This window comes from Haliaeetus leucocephalus, unplaced genomic scaffold (genome assembly GCF_000737465.1).
Source record: "Haliaeetus leucocephalus isolate CR32 unplaced genomic scaffold, Haliaeetus_leucocephalus-4.0 Scaffold417, whole genome shotgun sequence".
In the NCBI taxonomy this organism is placed as follows: domain Eukaryota; kingdom Metazoa; phylum Chordata; class Aves; order Accipitriformes; family Accipitridae; genus Haliaeetus; species Haliaeetus leucocephalus.
In genome coordinates, this window is record NW_010972853.1 from 8,921,269 (window position 1) to 8,937,089 (window position 15,821).

A 15,821-nucleotide genomic window follows, 5' to 3' on the forward strand; every position below is an offset into this window, starting at 1 on the left:
AGTGTGAATTTATTTTTATATTAAATCCAATTTTTACTTTCCCATATTCTTATTTCCAACTTCAGCACTGCATGAATATCAAACATTCATGAAATCTGTTAAACTTGCTACTGAAGTATCTTACTATGTTTTTCAAAGGTGCTCCGTCTCCCCCAGCACAAAACTACTTCAGAACCAGAGGCACTAACTGTCTGCCTAAAAAGGGGACCAACTACTGGAAATCTTCCCTTGAGTATCTTATTTACATTTTTAATGTAGGCTGCAAATGTTTTCCCCCTCCCAGTATCACAATATGGATGTAAGAATACATAGAAATATCTCCCCAACAAAAAAGAAAACACTCACTATTAAAAAATTTTAGAAATGCTCAAAGCAAACACCACATTTTTAAATATGGAAGCATAGAAGTCCTAGAAAAGCATGAAAGCTTAACAAGAAACTGAGTGCTTCTTTCTGGCTTGGGTAATTTTACCTTTTCTAACTTGCCTACCTCACGAACTGCAGCTCTCTGGCTAAAATACTATCAGCATCACTGAACAAAACATGTAACAAGGCTGGTTGACTAGCAACTCTGATGGGAGCATGCTGAAAATTCAGAATAGTGAACTCACAACAAGCAGGTTTACAACTTATCTGCTAATACCTTGATCCTACATGTAATGTGAGAACATGCAAATGTTAAAGCATGTACATAATGCCACTTAAATCACTGTTAACTACAAACTTCCTTACACTTAATATGCCTGAACAGTTCACCGAATCCAAGCCTTAATGACCATAGCATGTTTAGAAAACATACACAGTATTAGAGTACATTAAGTTATTCAGCCTGATAGAATGCAGGAATCTACTAAAATTTCACCATACCACAGTTTACTTTTTTCTTTCTATTGTGTTCTTAGTTCCTAAGCTCAGAGACTTCATAATATGCACAAACTGCCTTTCCTAAGGAAAATGGAAAAATAACAGAAATAGGCAGATACAAGGTGAATATGCAAAATTACACATATCAGAAAGCAAGAGTAGCCCACATTAGCTACTGTTGCTAGCCTTCCAGCCGCTTAATCTAAAAATACACTCTCTCTCTTCCTAAACATGTAATAGACATCAAATTCAAATTATTTTCTATTTGATGGGTACCACAGTGTAATCTGACATCACAGGACAATGTAACACATTCCAGCTGACATGAATTCTGTGAGCTCTTCATGGAGTTCTACAGGCACACACAAGGTCAAGGCTGCTCTAAGTTCATTTCTCTATCAGGCCAATTCTTTAAATCTAATGAAAGCCAAAGAAACAAGAAAAGCTTCAAATAAAAATAAACACAGCTTGCTTACTTACTTGCAGTACTCATGACATTTCTTCCCAAAGTATTAGTATTGTTATCACTGCTACTTCGGCTTAAATTCATGTTGTTCGTGGCATTGGTACGTGCTATGTTTGCCACTCTTCGAACAAAGGACTCCAGGCTGGAAGTTTCTCGAGATGATAAGTTAGGAACGCTTGCACTGGAGCTCATTGGTGCCCCAGCAGCCAACAAAGAACTGACCGAGAGTCTGTTACTTGCTGAAGAGCTTAGAGGTCGTTGGGAAGCTGCTTCTTTATTAGTCAGTTCAGAGACTGAACTCACGTCAGGAGAGCTTACACTAACAATTCCCATGGATATAGCACTGGACTCCCCCGGAGTACGTATTGAGTTATCAGGACCTAACTTCCTCTCTGCATTTTCATTTCCCATGTCCGCTGTTAAGGTGCTGGTGCTTGCACTGGAAGATGACCCTACTTCAGTCTGGGGCACACTATCAGCGGAAGAGAGAACAACAATTGGTTCATGGACGTCAGTGCCTGAAACTATATTTTGCTCCATTACACTTTCTGATCTCCGCTCCATTTTGGTCGAACCCAAGCTGATGTCGCTGCTACTGGCCACGCTACACACAGAACTGCTGCTTCCTTTTCTACTTGAGGAGCCTGCAGCAGCAGTCGTCTTGTCTGGACAGTTGTTTTTCACCAAGCTGCTCCATGACTGCGTTGTGCCTGAAACAGTGGATGAAACAGGTTTGGGTGATGCCGCTGAATCAGGGTCGTACCCTGGTGCAAGCTTGAGGTCAAACTTTCCTTCTGCGCCCATACGGTAAGAGTTAGAGCCACCAGCATCCCAGGTGACATCAATCCAGCCTGGAAAGGGACAGGAGTTTGTGAGATCCAGCAGAAAGCAGACAGGAGCGTGTCAGACTAGCTCCACAATGTGGGATCAGCTTCTCATAAGGGCTGCATGTCTGAATTAATAAAGTCACTAAATAACCCTTAATGCCAATTAAAAAGGAAGTGTTTAAATCTAAACGATTAGTATTTTTGATGATCAGCCTCTATCTTCAGGGTCCCAGAATCCAGCCAAAAGTAGTTTCCTTCAGGAAGGAACCTGACCTACTAGGATCTCTCAAAATTTTATTATTAGATTCTCTAATAACAGAAAGGTATATTAAAATGTATCATCATAACTTTATTAATATCTGTCAAGAAATTATAATTCTTGCAAGGACATTCTATAATGTTTTTCTTCGTTGGATCTTGTGGATAAGCATATTTGCCTGACAGAAGACATTTTATGAAATTGATTAGTTGGGATTTCTTATTCTTGCCCTGTAAAGTGAAAGAATTAAATCACTGATACTCAGCTTTTTAGTTCAATAATTTACACAGACTCAAACATTTCTTATTCACAGGAAGAGTTTTACGGCAGTCAGATAAGGACTACTTCAAGTAAGATTTCAGGGTTGGAAAAAGAATCTGTTTCATAGAATGAAACTTTATACTGGAACCAAAACAACACTGAATAAGAGATGCTACTCTTCAATTCCGTTATTAAATGATTATGTAGAGTACCAGTATTTTTTTAACAGTTAAATGTAATAAGTCTGCAATTATGAGAGTAACATGCAAAATTTAGCTAACTAGGACAGAAATAGGGGCAAAATAATTTATTTTTGCTTGTCTGAGTATGTACCACAATCTCAGAGTCACCTAAAAAATTCCTTCTAGTATTTCTTACTGTATGTCAACTGTAACAAAACTTGGTGTCACCATTTTAATCAATACACATTTTCCTTAAAAATAAAATCTCTAAAGCTCAGTCATCTTCTGTGACCTCAGACAGAAATTCAAAAGAAGATGTCAGGTCCAGATGTACACACATATTTTTCTTTAATAAAAGAGAAGAGAGCTAATTTGAAGAAAATATTCTTTTTAGTACTGTCAGATGCACTTTTACCTTGTAACTACCCAAAAGTCATCACTTCCTAGACCAAAACAGAAGAAGCAATTTTCTATTTAGATATCACTCTGGACAAAGATTATTTAAAAATGGATAAAGTTTTCAGTTATGGTAAGTGGAGATCTCATCCCCACATGAGCAGGTTTAGATCATATTATTCTTGTGTGATTTTATTCCATCTTCATGAGCTATATCTGAGTAGCATCATGCCACTAAACTTTTGAAGGTAAATTTGTGAAGCAAGTCTGAATTTTCTCCTTTCTACTGTTCATTTACCTTTCTTATCAAATAGAAAAATATTAAGTTCCATACTGTTGTTAAACAGTATCATTTTTCCCCTTTATGAATAGCTGAACAGGGTAAAAGCATAACTAAATAACTGTTCTTATTTTGTATAGTTCCTTTGTAATTAATATTTTAGGAAAACAGTTTTAAATCTGCACAATTTTTTAATAGTTATTATGTCCTTGGAGTCTTACTGCTCCATCATTACAGCCCTAAACCTCCTCAAGATTCATCTAAACTTGTCAATAATGACAAAAAAAGTCAATGGGATACTATTTTCAAAATTCTATTTGAAAGACAACTGTGGCAGAAATAAGACTCTACTGATAACACATTTCACATTGTTTGGCATCACCATTTGATAAACAAACTCCAATTTCACCTATGCTTAAACAGGAAAGTTTTACTGGAACATAGGAACGAAAACACTGAGTTAGCAGAATACTACTCACCAATAATACCTAAGTCTTCAAAGTGAGAATGTAGCTATGGATACTGTTGCATCTGATAAGAACAATATACAGATGACAGAAGAATTCCCTACAAGCTATACTGAATGGCTTAAATAAGATTCTAAGTTTCAAAACATTTTAAGACATTTAGTTTGGACATTTCTCCATGTTTGAGAGCTGACAACTCAACAAACTAGAAGAAATTTTAAAATCTGGCTAAGAATGAGTCAAAGAGTAGCTGAAGACACTTCAGGAACAAGGCAAGTCTTACATACCCCAAAATAAGGGGACAGGGGGAAAAAGGTAGAAAGCACATTCAGCTGACAAGATCATCACCTCTTCTGGAGCCTCTTTAATATCTTAGCTTCCTAAGCCTTGACTTTCCTGGCTGTTTGCAGATTTTTATTTTGCTCCATAAATTAATTACTTTTCATGCTTTTAATTAAAAAAATAACAACCTGATCCCAATGAAGCTAGCAAGGTAGGAAAGGTACAGGGTACAACAGAAGTCAAGAAAAACATTGCAAATGCTAAGCTAGAAGAAATGAAGAAGGTAATTATAGATTTTGCAGGCCCAAAGCTTAATTAATCAGTGTGCATCAATCACCTTCATGTACTTTTTCTTCTTTGTAACAGATGTCTAAATAACAATTTGGTATTTTAATTAAGCAAAGCTCTACAAAAGTTTCATTTACAGGAAGAATTTTTTTTCATGCATTAAAATGGAATTTCACAAATGGAACATAACAGTTGTAGTAATTGAGTTCCTTCTCCCCCAAATACTTAAAATTTTATCAGCTTCTTCAAGACACTACAAAGGAAATACTTTAATGCTACCCGTTTCACATAAACTAATCCTGCTACAAACATTTACAAAGTCAGGAAATTCATGCTCACCGTTATGCAATTCTCCTGTAACAGTGCCTTCACCCTGTGGGCTTCCATCCTGATCTCTCCATTTCCAATCAATTCCTCTGATTACACGAGCTCCTGGAACCATATATTTCAACACCTGAGAACGGACTAGACGTCGCTGCCTTCGCAGATTTGCTTCAGCTTCTTTAGCAGCTTTTCCTACAAGAAATGTAAATTGAAATGGAAAGACTTTAAAGTATTGAATGGGGAATAATTTTGATCTTGTTTCTAAGCAAGTTCCACTGCAAAAGTAAACCTGCTTTTTCACACTGATTTTTATATTTTAAGTTCACTAGCATCTGAAGAGAATAAACAGGATGTACACATTCTTTTTCTTACCCAGCTGATCTTCACATACTCCATTCACAGTGCCATAAAGTTCAAATCCAGACAGGGAGAGGTAGTGTGTTTGCCCACTGGCATTCTTTCCCATCTGCTTTATTCTAACATGTCTCCAACCTTGTTTCTCATCTTTTGGAGGATCTAAAGGCCATGTTGCTGTAGACCTTTAAATTTATTAGGAAGGGGGGCATGGGTGGGGGACAAAAAAAAAAAAAAAAGAAAAACAAAAAACTTTAGAACCAAACAAAACCAAAAACCTTAGTACCAAAGCAAACAAAACCATAATGCTGATCAAGTATGGATAAAATCAGAAAACTGCCAAGACCACAAGATAGATAAAACCTGTTATCACTAGGGACAAACTCTGGATAAGTGCTGGTGTTACTGTTTTCTAAAAAAAAAAAAAAAACAAACCCACCAAACAAAAAACCAAAAAAACCCCAAATGCAATATCTACAATGATGGAAAAGCACAAATGTATGTGAACCATACAGAGAACTTATGAATCATTTGTTTTCCAGCCCATCCTTGATAATTTAGATCACCTACCATTTCTTCATATAGTTATATTATTACACCTACAGTACACATTAAAATAGTCTACAGCCAAGTACTTTTTTCACTGAGCTCAGTTTTATAAAAAGTGATAAAACACACTGACATACCCTGGTTCGTTGAGACTACAGTCATCAACATGAGTATACAAAGTAGTCCAGTTCTGTCCATCCTTAGATACCTGGAAAACCCAATTTCTGAGAGCAGATCGTCCATAACCTCGAGCATGGCGTAACGTGTAAGCTGATGGTATAACCCAAAGGCCAAGATCTATGGCAAACCAAGCATTCTTATCATCGTTAGTATGACAATTGAGAGCTGAACTGTCACGGCTTAGGATGTCTTCTAAACGGCCATAAGGCAGATTTCTTCCTTCTGAGGATGTAACCACTACTAACCCATAGGCTGCTGGATTTACCCACTCATATGCAGTTCTATATTAAAAAGAGAAATGTACTGTTCAATTATTACTTACATTAAAAAAGAACAGGCATCAGTAACATTTGACATTTACTGTGAATTGTATATTACAGCTGAGTTTATTACAAAACAAAATGATTAATATAATTTTAGATAATTAGATAACTTTAGAGGTGTTCCAAATATCACTGTACTACAGTAGTTTAAAAAACAAACAAACCAGCCAAATAAAAAACCCACAAACAAACAAGAAACCCACCACCCAAACCCCAACAAAACCTAAGAAAACCACAGCAAACAAAAACAAAGACCCAAACTTCCCCACCCCTTCATTTCTTAGGTAAGCATACAACAAATTCTCAACACAACTTCACAGATTCATATTATTCTATTAAAGTAAAATGAAATGTAATTCTATTGATCAACAGGAAAAGCAGATACCTCCTACTCCTAAAAAAATTATAACAGATGGATCACAGTTTATTGTCTGACTTCAAAATATTCAGCTTTGAAGAAACTCACTTTGCATTTGTCCCAATCCAGTAAATAATTCCATTTTCATCAAAATCATGTTGATGCCTGAACACAAATGTTTGACCTTCACGTAATTTTCGTACAAAAACAAATGAAGCCCTATCAAAGTCGTACCATTGCTTTGCTACCTACATATGAATGAAAAGAAATCAAGTATTAGAGATGCAGAACGCAACCATTCCTCGTGAACCCTCTGTGGTATGTTGCTCACCATTTTCAGGAGATACTGTTCTAGAGATTCAACAGTTGCCAACGGCTCCATCTTTAGCATTCTACCAGTTCGATCTATTAAAGATGTCTCCCCTGAGGCACGTTCCAAACGAAACCTCAAGCGCCTCGTTAATATCTGAAAGAGTAGCCAAACATTAATACAGGCTTTTCTGCTTAGGTTTCGTAATTCTAAGAAAAGCAATATATTTCACTACAGCAGTTTTAGTGGTTTATCAAGTATTTTTGTTGTGCAACTTAAACTATATTCTAATTTAATGCTTTAAAAAGGAATTTCCTAGTACTCCATTTTTTCAATTAACCAAACAATTCTTTAGTATGACAGTCAATGTATAAGTCAATTACACATGCAAGCTAATATTTTCTCTTTTCATGTGTTTTCATACCTTTTATTTCCAAATCTTGTAGACTAGCAACTACAATAATATAAAAACTGAAAATGTTTTTCAAAATATTCAATAGCAGCAGTGTTTCTGCAACTTTCTGCAACTATTTTCTAATAATTTAGCTTCAAAACAGAAGTATTCACACTTCACTGCCATCTTGCAAAATCCTGAAGTGTGCTTTCAAACAGAAAAAAACAAGATTCCAAACAAACTAAACAAAAACAAGTAATATTTTTAGCCAAATTGCAGCTTTCCTTTATAAGAAGCTGCTGATCCTGCAGGTGTTGTGTATTACCAAATGAACACACAGCCCTAGAAGGGACCCTTTTAACTATTACAGCCCATCCCTAGTCATCACAAATAAACATGTCTTATAATTGTCTTCAACAAAATGCTCATTCCAGTAGTACAGATACTTACTAAGGGGCATATTCCCATATAAAGAGACCAATACATGAAGACAAAAGAAAGAACACACACATTACCTCTTCAGCAAAATTTACTTTCACTTCACAGTGTAAAAGTGACAGTAGAGGAACACCCATTTAGGTTAAGTGTTAGAGGAAATAAATGCCAAAAAGTTTGTTGCTCTTTATCTAATTCTAGCCACTTCTACAAGAATATGCTTCATACAGACTTAACATGTGTAACTTTTCCTGAAATTCACATGTAACATTCAGTTGTTTATCACTCAGTACAATATATTGCTATCACTGTACATTTACCTGAAGATTATATGTAGAACCTGGTGTATCATACAAGTGGAGAGGTAGACGTTCGATAGATTCTAACACTGCTATCAATTTCCGAATTAATGCAACTGCTGGACGACTGTGAAAGTGAACAGTTACTATGTTAGCACACAACTAAAATTCTACAGTATCTCAGAAAATAGTACCCAGCTGTAGCAAATATGTCAGCACGCTATTTCTACTGATATTATCTATTCCAGTCACATGATTACAGCACAGTAAGAAAAATACTAATCTGCACAGTGATGAACATAAGTCACCTTTATATTCATCAACAGATGTACATTCAGTATGGTTGACTCTTACAGATAGAAGAAATTCAGTAAAATTTTCAATTGCTACTTCAATAGCAGATGCTGTCTTTTAAGACCAATTTTCTATTCCAGAGAAAGACAACTTGAAATGGAAAGAACAGTTCCTTTGTCTTTAAATTATTTTAAACATACCATACTGCTTCACACATGCAATGTTTTTTTTGGTTTGGTTTTGGTTTTACCTTTCATCGTCTTCATTTTCACTGAATGCTGTTTTGAAAACGTTTATTCTCTCTACCAGTTGACTACAGTCTTGCTTCACATCTAAATCGACATTCTAAGAGAGGAAAAAAACAACTTTACTTGTAATAGAAAGCAATATATTCATTCTTTATACTGGCAAAAAGATCTGTTTAGTCTCACTGAATTTCCTATTAAAAATCTGTATGTGAAAAGCTAAATTATATCAGCCATTAGAACCAACCACTGTTGATTTAAAGATTTTTAATGGCTTATTCAAACTGAAGTCATCTATTGTGATAGCATATATTCAACAGGTAGACCACTGAATGGAGCAAGTCTGCCTGATTTTCATCAAGACAGGAAAAAGCCACATTTATAATAGATTTTTTTTTAAATTAAGGCACATGCCTACTTTATTTTTTAGAAAGTTCTTCTTCAGAGACTTATGTTCTACAAACTCACATTATTTAAAACTGTAAGCAATGATTGAACTAAGCCACTACTGCACATTTCATATGGAGAAATAGTATTCTCATCCTTCAATAGTACAATTAAGTTCTCCAGAGCAGTCTTCATTAAATCTCTCCAAGTATTTTCTCCCTCAATACACTGGAAGACAAAAAGACAATTATGGTGAAACAAGGTAAGTTTTTCCACTTGCTCCATTTCAAAAATGGTGAAACAAGGTAACAGTTTTTCCACTTGCTTAATTTCAAAAATAACATCCCAGTAAAGTGCATAACTAGGAATTACACACATTAAAAAACCCCACATTTCAGACAGACTTATTGTGACTTTCCTTTACACCATGACATACTAGTCTGAACATTATGTGATTTCCACTGACATCACACATTATAAATTAAAGGAGATACACTTACCTGTCTGTTTGTATGAAGTTCCCACGCAGACTCTAACTGTGTTGCTATGTTCCTCAGTGTTACAACTACTCCTCGAGGCATGCTTTCAACAGCTTTAAAATGATCATCATATAAATCTCTCGCCATAGTGCGTACCTACAAATGGATTTTGATAATCAGAAGTCATTCCTTACCGTAATGAGACTATTATTATTCTGCAAGACACTAGAAACTTGGTCATCTTTTTTAAAGAAGTCCATGACAGACACAAACAAGTAAGGAAGAACCAAAACCTGTCATACACCATGAAATGCAGAAGTTGTGAAAGGATAAAAGTACAGGAGAAATAAATGGAAATACACAGAATTTTACTGAGACTTAGAGAAACTAAGCTTACCATCATATATTAAATTACAGCACAAAGGTAGGAGAAAAGACAGGACTTTCAATCTGTAAATCTGTTTCTTTAGAACTGTATCATGGATCTGGTAGTCTTTTCAGAGGTAAGATTAAGGGGGGTTTATATGGTTTCTGAATGGTCTATTCACATTCCTTAAACCAACTCACACAAAAAGTCCTTATGTGATCTTATACTAAGAATCTACAAAGTATGGATCACACAAGATACAGATTTGATAAAATAAGTTCTTATTAAACAACATCTTGCTTATAAGAAATTTCCCCCAAAATCTTTCCTGTTCATCATCATCACATGTCCTACAATAATACGTTTCACAAGCTTCAGAGCTACACAGTGCAATCCCAGGCACGAAAGAGCACTGCCTTCCTTTTATCATTCCACCTATCCTCATTAACACAGTATTTTAATTTTCAATTTAGTGTCACTCAGATATAAGTGTCCTTACATACTGCAGATTTTTGGTACATAACGTATCAGCTGCACTGTTAGAAACTGCAAGAGAGGTCAAGACTGAAGATTAGCTTGAGCCCTTGGCATCAGCTGGCCACAGAACATACTGTTATTTTGTGTTTTTGTAAAAAGTTTAACACTTGATTTCTTAGTTCCTCTTTTTTTCCCTCAGTTTGAGAAAGAATTCTAGAGAAGTTTAAAATGAGGGCATTAACACATTTTGCTTCACTACCACAACTCTTACAATACAGACTGTTCACTTCCATCCCCCTATCTGCCACGATACCCAGTCTAAAATTAGTATCTGAATGTAGTGAATAGAAGAAACATATGCCTCTGATACAACTGTAGTATTAATCATAACACCTTTTCTTTTTCCATTAAAAAAAAAGAAAAAGAAAAAGAAAAACCTACAGAATTATACAAATATAGGTCAGGACGATTGGATTTCCTTACATTTTTAAAAGAAAATTCATCTTCCTCTAGAAGAGCTCAGAGTTTACTAAGACTGTTGGATAAATGCACCTGCAGAAATGCTTTGTTGTGAGTGAAGTTTTCTCCTTCAAGCTTAGCATAAAATTGTGTCTAGTTGAAATCAGAAGATTTTAATCCTCTAAGAGGAAGCTACAACTCCATAAGCATGTTATAAAATGAAACAAACTCAATTAAATTTTAAGTATAAAATTCACAGATGCTCACCAACCTTTTGCTTTGTCTTCTCCAGTTTAGATTTCAGCTTTCTTCCTCTTTTGCCTGTCCAGCCAGTCACAAATTCTGACCCTGCAACATGTTTTTAGAAAAGTCACAATTTCTCGCAGGTATGAAAAGCAACAAACAGAAAACTACCTCACATACACTTGCTCCTACCTGCACATAACACATACCTACATACTTACCCAAAGAGGTTTCAGCTGTAAACGAATGCTTTGTTCCTCTGTTAGATTCAAACACAAAGCCTGGCAGATCTTCTTTCAGTATTGTAGCTTGCTGACCATCGGAATTGTGAATAGCTATTTCTCCTTCTTTTAAACAGGTGAGTGACCAGTTTCCTACAGTAAGTTTAGTTGGCCCTGGTGTTGATAAAATTGGCTGGCTTGTAGTAGATGGTTTTACTTGGCTTCGAGCTCTTTGCAACTTCTCAAGGAACTCACTCCTACTTTCTATTTAAAAAGAAACAAAACATTTTTTTTTTTCTTGCAACAATTGATTCCAACCATCATGCATATCAAACAATTTTTTTTTCCAAGAGCAAAACAACTGAGTGCATTCAATGCAAAATTAAGTTTGAAATTAAGGGTCTTAAAGCGTTCTACATTTTTTCCCAGTATATTTCTGTACTTCAACAGTGATTTACTCCACGATTGCATCAAAGTGGACAATGCAACTCTTTCTGAATGGTCCTAATGAAAGATGTATTAATTCATCTTTACAATTATAATAGGAAGATCAAAGAAATCCATGATAAACTTTTAGTCTCGCAAAAATAATTTATCTCATTATGGCCAGCATGAACTATTCTCAAAAGTGAGTTTTTAGAAATAGGAAATTAAATTAATCCTCCAACAGGAAAACAGCAATCAACTTCACAGCTTAAAGCAAGTGGAGAATAGATGTGGAAGCCATATAAAAACCAGAAAAAAATTCACAAAACTTTGCAGTCTGACAATCAACATGTACTAAAAGCAAATTTGAGCTGAGATAATAGCTATTTGCTCAGATTAAGTGTCCCAAAGGCACCCCAAAAAAATTTTTATCAGCTATACTGAAACTTTTATTCATCTCCTTTGTAGAACCTCTATGTTCACCTCAGAGAAAACAAGCAAGCCACAATTATGCTACTTAATACAGTGGCATTATGCTAATTCAAGTTATAATGCAGATGTTCCTATTCCTTTTTTAGGAATTACAAAAATTTTAAGGATGTCTATATCTCTGAGAAAAACATTAAATAAATAAATAAATAAAAATCTAATGGCACCACATGAGACTTGATTAAATGCTAGTATTTATATGGAGATATTTAATAGATGACAAACAGGACCATATCCTACTTTTAAGATATGTAGGTAATCTAGCCTGGAATTATCCAAACAACTATCTCAGTTTTAATTAAATTACATTTTGATACTGTAGTAATTACAAGGCTGCACACTACATTTGAAATTTTAATTAGCATAATTCCAGAAAATTTGATTAGTTAATAACTTAAAAAATAAAATTTCCATATAAAATAAAAAATGGAAGTAACCTCATTAATGTAAAGATTACATCTCAACTTCAAAGTTAACTAGTATTCTCATCTTTCAGTGTACTGATTTGATACATACAACTTTTCTAGTTCATGCACTTGTAAAATTGCTGTTTTCCTTTTGCTGCAATGACTTATGCTCTAGGTTTTTAAAATTTGCCATTGTTATTGTTGTATAATACAAAAATAAATAATCTCTATGCAAAAATAATTCTGCACTTGAAGTATAGCAAAATTAAAATTCTGTTAATGAAACCTTTCCAAATTTCCATAATGACATTTTAACAAATTTATTATATAGCATGTTGCACTGAAAGTGCAATGATTACACATGATTCAGAATAATTTCGGGTTCCCTTAGACAGAATTTTGAGACTCACTTGAAGTTTCAGAATTACCATTAAATTTCAATTTTTGCATTGAACTTTCATTTTTTCTAAAAATCAAAGCAAAAGAAGTATTAAGCTAATGTGGAGAGGGGTGAGTACAGACCTTCCAAAAATGTCCATAGTATATATATTTCCCCCTCCTGCCCCAACTTTTATCATGCGACACACACTAACAAATTCCATTACTCAACCCTCTATATTCTTGCCAGTCGTAAAGTTCCTAAAAAGTATACTGTGAGATTAATCAGTAATGGTTTAGGACAGCAGAACATATAGTATATTTCAGGACTTACACTATTCTGAGTCTATACTGTACTGTAATAATTTTAGTTAACAAATACTAGTTTCTTATCTCTTACTAAGTAAAAGAGGCTGCTGCATACTCTTAGAGCTAATGGTTAAAGTCCAGACAAATTACACCGCAATGTCAGCACTCTTAGTAGATGTCTACTTGACAAAAGGTTGCAAGAAGCCTCATTTAATCCTAGTTTACCTCTTTCCCTTCCATAATATCCTTGCTAGGTATCTTGTTCAAAAACTTGGGATTTATTCAATCTTTTAAAAAAAGACTAACTTGAAGAGACATATCTTCTTAAATTCTCAATCTGACTTTTTTTAAGTTCTCTTCACTCCAAATTCATTTGAGCCATCCCCATTCCACTCATCTTGTACAGAAATAGTAAAGTCTCATCCCCACACCCACATCATTTGGAAGGAAGAAAGCAGAATTGGCATCCAGGGGCTATGAGGATTTAAGAAACTAACCTCATGGATCATCTTAAAATTGTATCGTATGATGAACAAGTATCTCAACAAAGAAATTTTTTACTTTTTAAGCTATTAGCCTTGTTAAAAAGGATGCAAAGATACATTTTATGACAAAAAAAAAATACAGAGAGAGAGAAGTGGTTTCCAGCTGTGTTATAATCTAGAAACACACTATATTACAATTTGTCTTCATGCCCCCAAATCAATGGATAAAATCATTAGCACTTCATTTCTATCCTGAATCATAATATGTTCTGTTATTTCAGTCAATGGCTTGTTGAAAACATAATAATATTGCAAAGCATTTTATGTCTGCAGGTTCATAAATGCATGAACTGTTGCAAAAAAAAAAAACAAAACCAAACAACAAAACAAAACCAAAAACAATAAAGGAGGGTTGTTTCTGCATCCAGAGCAAATTGTGTATTCTGTACAGAAAATTAAAACCACCTGTGCATCGCCAGGGCATAAGGTCTGTTCCCTTATCCTCTCTCCGACAAACAATTAAGACACTGTAATTTGTTTCCCAGTCTCAATGAGAAACTTTCCATTACTTTGTCTTCAAACACATGCAATTTCATTCTGCTAGCTAGAAGCAAACAACAAATCACCATTTCAACCTGCTTTTCCTGGGACGGCCACTACAAAGTGCTTTTAATGACTGGGGTGAAAAAATTAAGTATGCATGGAGAAGAATCAAAACAAAACGAAGTTAATACACTTTTACTGGCAAGATGTTTACTTAACACAAATCACCAAGGAAGTCAAGTTATGATCACATGCTATCTGATAAAAAGCATCACAATTAACTGACCACCTTCCACCTGTTTACATCCTTTACTATTTAGTAAGCCAATTCCTGCAAAACAAAATAGCTCCAATCAAATTATATAAACAAATATAACAGTCTCAAAACTTAACTTAAACTTGAAATGTAAAAGAAGCTACCTGAACTATCGGATCCTCCTTCAGGGCTGCCACTGGAATACATTGTGGCCAGTTTTCCATCCAAGATAAATCTGAACCATCCATTACTACCATTAGATAGCTCCAGGGCTGCAGCATCGCTCCAGATATACAGGCAGTCCCTTCCCCTAATGATTGACCAGTCTCTCCAGTGATATGGTTTACCCTGTTGCAGTTCTTTAGCATCCTCCTGTGGTTCATCCTCCTGCAATAAAATTGTATTAAACAAACAAACAAGCACCCCAAAAAAACAAACCAAAAAACCACCAAAACCAACAAAAAAAACAACACACAAAACACAGACATTTAAAAAAGGCTTAAGGAGAAAAAGAATTACTCAAACCAGAAGTACAGGAACTATACTTCTTCTGTCTGTAAAAAGTATGTTTAAAAGTATTCTTTAATAGAGTAAGATACTTCTAAGAAGTTTCCTTTCAGATATAGATTTATCTACTCAACAATAACAACAGCCTACTGACCGGGACATCCACCTCTGTTCAAAACTTCTATTGTGAGAAAGGAATCACAAAATGGTTGAGTTTGAGAAGGGACCTCTGGAGGCCATTGTCCTGGTTTTGGCTGGGATGGAATTAATTTTCTTTATAGTAGCTGGTACAGTGTTATGTTTTGGATTCAGTATGAGAAGAATGTTGATAACACACTGATGTTTTCAGTTGTTGCTAAGTAACAACTAGTAATTTAGTCTAAGTCAAGGATTTTTCAGCTTCTCATGCCCAGCCAGCAAGAAGGCTGGAAGGGCCCAAGTTAGGAGGGAATACAGCCAGGACAGCTGACCCAAACTGGCCAAAGGGGTATTTCATACCATGTGCATCGTGTCTAGTACATAAACTGGAGGGAGTTGGCCTGGGGGGCGGATTGCTGCTTGGGAACTAACTGGGCATTGGTCAGTGTGTGGTGAGCAACTGCATTGTGCATCACTTGTTTTGTATATTTAATTTATTGTATTATTATTATTGTCATTTTATTATTGTTATTATTATCATTATTATTTTCTTCCTTTCTGTTCTATTAAACTGTTCTTATCTCAACCCTGGAGTTTCACCTCCTCCCCCCCC

At 35.1% G+C, this 15,821-nt stretch overlaps 1 protein-coding gene across 10 annotated transcripts in view; it reads right to left on the minus strand.

The window, feature by feature from the left end:
* Positions 1-15,821, minus strand: part of HECTD1 (HECT domain containing E3 ubiquitin protein ligase 1) — a 63,032-nt gene that overhangs the window by 19,933 nt on the left and 27,278 nt on the right. For 5 of the 10 annotated variants that reach the window (XM_010574259.1, XM_010574256.1, XM_010574262.1 and 2 more), the window contains 13 exons: positions 14,728-14,950; positions 11,259-11,534; positions 11,078-11,154; positions 9,525-9,659; positions 9,106-9,252; positions 8,643-8,737; positions 8,120-8,225; positions 6,992-7,126; positions 6,769-6,908; positions 5,937-6,260; positions 5,269-5,435; positions 4,912-5,088; positions 1,345-2,181 (listed from right to left, as the gene is read on the minus strand). In XM_010574259.1, the coding sequence (XP_010572561.1) occupies positions 1,345-2,181; positions 4,912-5,088; positions 5,269-5,435; positions 5,937-6,260; positions 6,769-6,908; positions 6,992-7,126; positions 8,120-8,225; positions 8,643-8,737; positions 9,106-9,252; positions 9,525-9,659; positions 11,078-11,154; positions 11,259-11,534; positions 14,728-14,950 (2,839 nt within the window). The remainder of the gene's footprint in view (positions 1-1,344; positions 2,182-4,911; positions 5,089-5,268; positions 5,436-5,936; positions 6,261-6,768; positions 6,909-6,991; positions 7,127-8,119; positions 8,226-8,642; positions 8,738-9,105; positions 9,253-9,524; positions 9,660-11,077; positions 11,155-11,258; positions 11,535-14,727; positions 14,951-15,821) is intronic. The other 5 variants (XM_010574261.1, XM_010574264.1, XM_010574255.1 and 2 more) reach the window with 3 other exon arrangements.